This window comes from Penaeus chinensis, chromosome 43 (assembly GCF_019202785.1).
Source record: "Penaeus chinensis breed Huanghai No. 1 chromosome 43, ASM1920278v2, whole genome shotgun sequence".
NCBI classification, from domain to species: Eukaryota; Metazoa; Arthropoda; class Malacostraca; order Decapoda; family Penaeidae; genus Penaeus; species Penaeus chinensis.
In genome coordinates this window covers 19,591,288-19,601,287 of record NC_061861.1, presented here as the reverse complement: position 1 = coordinate 19,601,287, position 10,000 = coordinate 19,591,288, and the positions used below count along the sequence as shown (strand labels likewise).

At 36.1% G+C, this 10,000-nt stretch overlaps 1 protein-coding gene across 1 annotated transcript in view; it reads left to right on the top strand.

The window, feature by feature from the left end:
- Nucleotides 1-10,000, top strand: part of LOC125048248 (cotranscriptional regulator FAM172A-like) — a gene marked incomplete at its 3' end in the record, with an annotated part of 25,715 nt that overhangs the window by 659 nt on the left and 15,056 nt on the right. Inside the window, 1 exon segment of the mRNA XM_047646856.1 lies at nt 1,918-2,014. Within this exon segment, the coding sequence (XP_047502812.1) occupies nt 1,918-2,014 (97 nt within the window).

Sequence of the window (10,000 nt, the reverse complement as noted above, 5' to 3'; positions counted from 1 at the left end):
TGTTCTGCCCAGGGATCCCTTTACAGAGTGGGATACTTCCTTGGCTGTAAAGGGAAGCGAAATGAAAATCTCTTCCCAAAGCGGCGCCACTGCATTGGTCTTTCGCCCCAGCTAGAGAGGGAAAGACGAAACCAAAACAAAAACTGTAGTATAATAATAAGGTTATTAAACAGTGGCTATTTTATCATATCAGGTATACTTTTACTTTAAAAATAAGTAATATATTTTACAAGTAATAATGATGCCAAAATGCCCCACTGATATTTTTAAGATCATCCAATTGTCAATTTGACCAAGTAAAGCAAACCAATGCCCGCTCCGACATGCCGAAGACACGACCTCCAGGCATCGTTTTCGCACATGGACACGTTTGCTCTATATACTGCCCTATTTCAAATGCCTCATTGGTGGCTTCAAGATGCTCAAAGATACAGCATTAATGTTGTTGTTTTTTATGTCAATTTTTATTATCTTTTCATGCCATTACCCAGTCCCCAATAAATACAGAATCAAACCAAAGTATCCCACGACAGTCTTTGACGGCGGAAATGACTATCTCTGTGTGCATGGATGTACGTACCCCCCTCACTCTCTTGCTCTTTTTTCGCGCTGCGGAGGGATTTTCATCTCGGATCCGTTTACAGCTGGGGAAGCATCCAGCTCTGTGAAGGGATCCCTGGACAGAATAGATTAATGTGACCAGCCGTGGGGGGCGGGAGCTTAGGAGACAGAAAGTGCTATCATTATGATGTCGCTGAGGTGATACTCAAGGATATTATCTGAATAATGGAAGGAAGATAAGGCATAAACATTATTTCAGAGAGGTTGAAGATTTTAGCTATTAACTGCTCGGCACTTTAATGGGTATCTATTGCAAATTTTAAGATTATGGAACCATTAGTAACGGATCGCCTAGGTACATAAAACTGAACTGAATTAATAAAAGGAAGAACGGTAAGAAAAAAAAAAAAGATAATTTATTATTAAAGAATCGAAGACAATATAGATAAGATTACATAAGAAACACACACACACAAGGGGGGAGGGGGGGAGAGTGGGAAGAGAAGAGATAATGGAAGATTGATAAGAACGAAAGAGCCATAGATAATCCTTTCAGCGAATACGATTTTGAAAATATTCTAGAACACTAGAAAAAATACGATGTCTTTTGAAAGCATTCATCTGCATATACGGATGTACCGAAGCAAGTTCAAAATATCCGGTAGGAATATAAGCCGACAAGATGAAAAAAGTCATAAAGTCCTTGATAAAAAAATAAAAAAAAAAATATATATATGTGTGTGTGTGTGTGTGTGTGTGTGTGTGTGTGTGTGTGTGTGTGTGTGTGTGTCTGTTTGTGTGTGTGTGTGTGTGTGAGTGTGAGTGTGTGTGTGTGTGTGTCTGTGTGTATATGTGTGTGTGTATGTATGTGTGTGTGTGTGTGTGTGTGTGTGTGTGTGTGTGTGTGTGTGTGTGTGTGTATATATATATATATGTATATATATATATATATTGCATAGTCCTTGTTGTACGTTAATTACATGAGGGAAGGGGGGTGGTAAATTACGAATGAAAACAAAAGTTACATAGACGCAAAATATTTGACAAAAAATAGAAAATAAGAATATAAATTGTATGAGGATCATTTCTAGTTTTATGATGATAATGGCAGCTGTAGCAGTGATAGTAAGGATAACGTACAGTGACGTTTATCATTTCCAAACCGCATTTATCATTTCCAAACCGACTTTACTTTTTCCACCACGAAATTATATACACTTCAATTGAACTATACAAACATCACATGTATTCCCATTCTTGAAAAATAAGTTCGCATTACACCATGTCATAAACATTTATACTCACTTTCCCTTTTAATACCACGCACATAACATCGCTTCCTATTGGCTGGATTAGAAACGCGCGTTTTGATTGGTCGAGCTCCGCCAGATGAGAATCAGCTGCCAGAAGCCTGTGATCAGCTGAGCCAAGTCACGCTGTCCTTGCACTTATTGTAAGTATACTTTCGTAAAATATCATATTGGTTGTAATGAATTCTTTTTTACGTTCTGTTTTTGTTTTATTTCTGTATAATATAAGGTTATATAAGTAGTGAGAGATAGAGAAAAGAAAGAGGTCTGACTTTCTGCCATGGTATTGTTTTTTTTCCTCTTAATGTTACAACGAAGGAAGGATAATAGTGTTACATATCTGACTATCTCTCCAATTTCAGTTTAGTCAACATAAAACAATGTCGAGGAAAAGGGGCATTTCGGGATGATGTTGAATTGGTGATACCTGGTGCCATTGCATCATTTATGTATTTGGTTTTATGTAGTATAGGATAATGGAAAGTATTCTCAGTATTCTTACAAATATGTGAATATTAGTATTCTGATATGAGTGTTTTGGGTTAATTTGGAAATGATGCCTAACATAGATTTTTTCAATAAGCAATATATTTTTCCAGTAGTTTCTGATGTGTTTCTAACAAATCTATCATGCTTTTCCTTTGCAAACAAAGCACAGCCCTGATTTTGGACCCGATATTTGGGAAGGGCATAATACATATCAGGAAATAAGGTGGGGGGTGGGGGTGGGAATTTCAAGAAATATTAGTAATACAAGGGAGAGCACAATATATCCCCTGGCTTCCAGCTTAAAGAAGGGGCTTCACTCCCTTAACCCTTCACCACCGGGTAACAGAAACCCCTGAGTGTAATAAACTCTGGTGATTTCTGGCAACGGCCAGACACTGGGCACAGGAGTCCGCCACATCAAGCAGAACATCCCGTTCCACACTGGTGCGTTACTGCACGTACAGGCATCAAATACTGATGTGTTTTTGGGTGATATAGGGGGTCTTGCCCCCTTATATCCTCTTTTGGGGGGGCTGCTGTCCCTCCCCCCCCCCACCCTCCACCTGGTCCTCAAAATCACCTAATATGTTCCAGCAGGAGAGAGTCAAGACCCCATAACAGTTTTATTCACACCTTACCTCAAGCATTATCTCAGGTCTTCCAGGTCGTCGTTGGCAGGAATGATTCCTGCCATTCCTATCAGACAGCGGAAGGTTCTGTTTTATGGCCTCACAGTTTGGCCACAGGACTTCCACAAGCAGTACAACATGATTTTGTGTCGTTATTTCGATGATATTATGCAGTGAAATCAAAATAGTTATTATCACACCTGATACACTTCCTAGCCATGATGGAACTGATTTGAATTTCAACCGTCGTCTTCTAGGCCCAGCTTCTGTTGCCACATGATCTATTTTATATCTGATTGGTTTTAATGTGCTGGACGTCACTGGCCAGCACAAATCTAATTGGCTCATTTGATGTCCCTCCCTTACGTCATGCTTCAAATTCGTTCAATTTTCTGCCGCTCTTAAGGACTTTTTGTCATTTTGTCGCGGCACCAAAGGTTACTGCAGTTCCTAGACTTTACACCTTCATTACCGCTATTATTAATTTGTGAAGAAAATATTCAAGAAGAAAACTTTAATAGAATCATATGTTCTACTTCTTTGTAAGCTCAGATTCTGTTACGAAGGTGTTAGGCGTCATTTCCAACAATACTGTATTTTGATTTGGTTCTTTTATACTAAGAAAAAGCAAATGGGAATCAACCTCTCAAAAGCATACAAGAGTTTCCCTTCAGTTCAGACACCAGAGATATTGGGAATTCTTGAGCCTAGGACTGCAATCGCCCCCCCCCCCCCCCTACACACACATACTCACGCACACCACAGCCCCAGGCAAGCCTCAGAATATCCAGCAGAGGCTAACAAATCTCTGCTTTATATCCCAATAGAGGGTGGGCAGGTTCTTTATTTTGAAATCAACACAAACATGTATAAGCTTTTTATCTTGCCAAAATACACATGAAGGAGGATTGTTGGTCTTTGCTGGAGTGCCAGAGGTGTGAAGGCCAAAGCTGCCCCTTGAGTCTTTGAAGTTGTATTTTTTTATAAGTAGTTGTGGGCTTAGCACTTTTTAGATGCAATAGCATTAGTATAGGTATTCTTTTATGGCTGTTATCTGGTAATTTATTTCTGCATACATGATATATTTTCTTATCTAAAATTGTTCCACACTAGCCAGCCTACAGAACAAAATATGTGCTTTTATCTCCTCAAACTTTATATGACATTTAGATATAAGATCAGTTTTAACCCAATGCTGATGGGCATGATGTATAAGTATGTGCTATGCCCACTGTGAGTACTTGTTTGATTGTTTTTACACAGATGGCTACACTTGTACTAAGTCACCAAAGAGCCAGTTACGAATACTGCCTGTCTCGCCTGTTTACTCTTTTCTTTGATTTACGAAAATATTTTACGTTATCTTATTTTGTTGTTACTAAGGTTTATATCATTATAGTTTACTCATTGACTGTAAGCGCCAAATTCATGCACTCAGATTATTTGTGTTAACTAAGGGTGACTGATACCATTGTGGCGAACTCGCTTCTAGATTTATTGGAATGCGGTCAAACCTGTAATCAATACATAATCAATACAATATCAATCATAAATCAATACAATAATAATACAGTAATAATTAAAGTTACTGTTACAATTTGACTTAGATTCACTAATGAGATTATATCAGTACTTATAATATTACAACTATAGAAAGAATACATTTTACTGGTTGCTAAGAATATCTTTATACCCTACTGTTTAAGGTAAACAACAACATACACGGACACTAATCTATAGCTATACATGAATGTGTATGATACATACGCATAGCGGGAACAGTCAAGGCCTTTAACAGAAGTCCTCAGATCGGCCCTTATGTATGTGTTTTCGAGCCAGTATCCACTCTCAAACTACTCTATAAACCTGTGATGGCCCCCTTTCGTGAGACACCCTTCCTTCCATATGTATGTCAACACTAGGGACAAGGCCTAATTCAGCACATATATACAAACGGAGGAACATGGCTATGGTATTATCCTTATCGCAACCCAAAAGGAAACTGTCAACCATGTCCTAGTGGGGATAATATACGCGTGATGCTGATGCCAGCAGCTATGTCATGCCGATGTTGAAAACAACGGCTACATTGACTCCTTTGTGGCTAAGCACTAACAGAGACATCTATGTGCAGAGACATTTCACAAAAAATATAGAAAATGAGCACAGCATTTTCCCCATCTTTTATTAATTTTCCCTGGCGGCATTGGGTTAAACTTTTGCACAGGGCAAGATAGACAATAGATGGGATTCACAGAATGATAAATTCTTAGACATTCAGCTCTGTGATGTACATGTTGAATAAGTTGTAAAAAAGTTAACATAAGCTGTTTTAATTACAGAATAAAAACACTTAAAAACTATTCATCACCATCATTTCTACTATTCATAATCTCCCTGTTGATTCCTCATGACAGTTGTAACCAGCTTATGAACCATCCTGCCAGAGTATATGGTGGAGATTAATTGGCTTTTGCAGGAGCCCCAATGGCACCCGGCCTATGATCATGGCACGGATGCATCTTATGCTATAGGAGTTATTTTCTGACTTTTATATTGTGTAATAACTGTGGCACTGAAGGAAATATCTTTTTATAATGATGTACCTATATATTTTAGATGCTGTTTGCTTCCCACTATACAGATTTAACAAAACTGAAAATTTAAAAGGTAGTACTGGAAAAATAAAAAGGTATGTCATTAATTAGATTACATGTGATGAACTACACATTATAATCCCCCAAATCCTCATCTCCATTTTTAATCTTTGTTTACTATTGGAATATTAAAGATGTTTTTTTCAAATCAAATCCTTTAATTCTTCATTACCTTTGTATTTTTTCCCCTAGACAAATTTTAGGATTGTTTAATTACGTAAGTACAGGTTTCAAGTAGTGTATTATTTCAAAATAATTTTGCCAAACAATTTTTTATTATGTTTGCATCAGAGATCACAGATCATTTTGTACTTGCATGACAGATATCCTATTGAAAAGTGTCACTTAACCTTTATTGGCTTTTAAAAGTGTTTTCATTATTTTGCCAAGATTTTCTGTGATAAAATGCCTAGTCTGAAGTTCAGTCCACTAGTTGTGGATTTTCAAGCAACTGTTGTGGCCTTCATGCCTTTGGCACACAGACAAATGCTAGTATATTTCCATCATGCATAATCTGGCAAGATTCAAGCTTCGAGTTATTCCTTACTTGGTGATAAATCCTGAGGCAGGTCTGCCAGTGTCAACAAATGCAGAATCTACAACAAGCACATGTAACATGATTACCCTCCAAATGTATTGCATAATATTTTGCAAATGTTTGATTCTTGCCATTGAAATTAACTTTCTGCTTTTTTAGTTTGTAGCATTGCAGAAATGTAGAAAGTTAAAGTTAATCCAATTTTAAAGTTTCCCATTCATTAGAGCTTATTAAGTTGTCCTATAGAGTAAACAACAATGGTTTGTACATTTCAAAGGGAGTTGATAACTGTATGTATTTATAAAACACTTGTATCACATACTAACAGTGTGTCTTAGAAGCTGGAGATATGTTTTTACTGTGTTACCTAGTATCAAAGATTAAGAACTGCTTGGCTATGACAGTTGCTATGTTGGCCAGACTCTGACATACGTTTGCATTAGTAAAATTAACCAAGCTTTAATGAATGGACCTTGCTACCCCAGACCTGCTGCTCTGTGGCAACCCTATTTTTCACTTATGCAAATGTGGTTTAACTGCTTTCACGATTGAATCCACAGCACAGTCATTTGGAAGGCATTACTTATGATAGCAGAAAGATTAAGTGCCTTCCCCTTTGACATATGTGAAAGACGGCTAATTCTTTAAGGTTGATTTTATATCAGAAACACACTTTGTTTATGGAGAGTGATTGGCTGATATTTTAAAAATTTTGAGAATGACATTGTGGTCATTCACTATCAGGTGCCTATTATTTTGTATGAGTTGTTTACTCGACGTATTTAGAAATCAGTTTATTCTGGGTGTTCCCATTTTAAAGCAATTCATTATGAAGGTTTGTTTACATGTAAATTATAAACTTTCCTTTTTGCTCTCTTAGTAAATCAAATGTGATAAGATTTCATTCTGTACCAAGAAAATGTGATAGATAAGTGACCTTACTAGCAATAATAGAAAATGTGATATAAATTATATGTTGTTGGACTGATATTGTAGTACTTGCTTGTCAGATTTTGCAAATATAGCAAATATGAATAAGAACGATTTTTGTAGTTATTAAGTAGAGATGTATATTCTAATCCATTGACTGCAAAGGACTTGCTATACATAGAAGTCTGCTGTAATTTTTGTCTTCTCAGTTATTTAGTCCTAATTGCCTCCAAAAGTACCAAGGAGTCCATTATTGTCCTACCTGTCTCACCCTATTTCTTATCTTTTAGAATTATTTATTTTGTTTTTTATTGTTATTAGTATTTTGATTCAATTATAATACTCATAATGTCAATAACGATGATAACAACATGACCAGTATTTAGCTTAATAGCATAATTCAAGGAATGGGTAAATCCGGAGAGGTCACTAATGCCAACTGATGGACTCCTCGGCGGCTCTGCTCTTCGGGGGGTCTTCAGCATACAACAACAACAAAAATAACAACAACAAAAAAGATGAAAGAAATTTACAGTGGACAGTACATGTAACTGCAGCCAGTACGTTAAAACACTTTGTTAATCTGAAAGCCAGTATGTATCTTTGCTTTCTAAGAATGTATTTATCGTTGTTTTTGATTAACCTACTGGTGTATGTACATGTGGTTTCCACTTTTTTGTCTAGTCAATTTTGGTGATTTTGATGATGCATAGTTGTTGAACGCATCCCTTGAATTTTAGGGGACACAGTTTTTTAGTTCATAATTGTCATTACTGTTATTATTTTATTCTTAATGTTATTTTTGCTTTGTTGCCATAGCAGTATTATTGGTAAAGGAAGTAAAAACTTTTTTATTCGTAAATTCTAGGATAGATGCAAACAGGTGAACTTAGGTAGGCCTGGTAAGTGACTGCTTAGTGACGGAAGACTTGTTGAGCCGTCTCCAAGTAAATGAAATAAATGAATCTTGATATCGACAGACTGCAGTTATGTATAGTCTATATATAACTTAAGACAATGTGAAGGTAATTCTTGAAGAGACACCTATTGAAGTTATCAAGAACTAAAACCTTGCTTCATGTTTAGTCATAAATTAATGAATATATTACTGTGAAAAGTAGAGGACTGCTTAATGTATAGATTTAGTTAGGCAACTTGATCCTTGCCTTTAAAAAGTCTTTTTTATTCCCCCTTGATATACTTTACATTAATTCTTGTCAGGAAATTATGTTCTGGAGCGAAATGAATAGATTTGTAGTAGTTCTCTCAGTAATTCTTTGCACAAACTTTTTTTTCCCTGCCTACCTGGCAGGGTAAACATTGCTGCCATCAGTTTGAGACAATATTGTAAAGATTTTTATTGCTATAATTAGCATTATTTGGGGATTTTTTTTTTTTTTTTTTTTTTTTAATAATTTTATCTCTACGATAACTATCCCAAGTGTCTCTTCAAGATTAATTTAATAGAATAAGTGGAATCCCATGAGCATTAGAAAAACACACTAATTCCTTACTAGTATATTTGCATATTAAATTTGATATATTTCTCATCAAAACCTTACTTCCCATGACCTTAGCACAGAATCATATATATATATGTATACACACATATATATATATATATATATATATATATATATATATATATATACATATATACACAAATATATAAAACAGAAAAGTTCCTGATAATGAATCCCTTGCAGTTCATTCCCCATTTCAGAATTGAGACAACCAGTTGACTTTCCTGATTATTTGTGTGTTCTTCTAATGTTGGGCATGTATTGTTGGCAGAACCCCACAGCAGCCGCAGCGATGGTGTGCATCCCCTGCATCGTAGTGCCCGTTCTCCTCTTCATCTGGCACCGTTTCCTGCAACCCATCATCCTCAGGTTCTGGAACCCGTGGGGCAAAGTGACCGACGGCACAGACAAGAAGACAGATGGCAAGGATGGCAAGAGTGCGTGTCCAGCCTCGAACGGAACTGCGACGGCCAACGGGAGTCTTTCCTGCCCATTCTCCGGGAAGGCTGCTACCCCTGCTGGCGCCCAGTCGGAGGAGGGGGATAAAAAGAACGATTGATTGGGGTGCAGCGTTGTGAGAGTTCTTGTCTCGGTTTGGGGTTTGTGAATATCTCCCAGGGATTTGTTTCATCATTCCAGACAGTTGGACGTGACGCATTCATACCCCCACATGCGTTTTAGCATCCAAAGTATCCGAATATATTATATGTTAGCAAAAATAAAATATAAATCCTAATGTAAATGTTTAAAGTCAGAAGTAATGATCATCAATTTGAAAGGGATGTTTATATTCAGGGAAATAAAGCTACCATGATTAAAATCACTAAATATTTTATATGGATGAATGAGATATAGTAATTGTATATTATCATATGATATAATTTTTACACCAGTCATTTCTTATTGTAGATGAGCTTCAAAAACTCTTTGTCTGTTATATTTTGCACTATGAACACTTCCATTGCTGTATATCACTCAAAAATGATTAGTTAAGCTTTATATGTTACCAAAATGTATTTTTATTATGGTTAAATAAACAAAGTAGATCAATTTACAACCTTTTTATTTATTTATATATTCATTTATTTTTTTGTTATTATTACTATACTTTTTTGTTTATGCATGCAATAATGGTTATAGAGAGACTCATTTCTTCTTAAGTAGGTTTTTAAAATTTTGGTGGCCAGAAGTGTAAATCCTTCACAAGCACGGAATAGTATTAAGTAGTAAAATCTTTGGGTAGCTGAATAAAAAGACAAGCTAACTTATAGAATGAATGGTGAACATTGTAATGTTATTTCTCCAATGCAGTATTTTTCCTCAGTTTTAAGATGGGCAATGGTTAAGATTTGTTATTGTGATA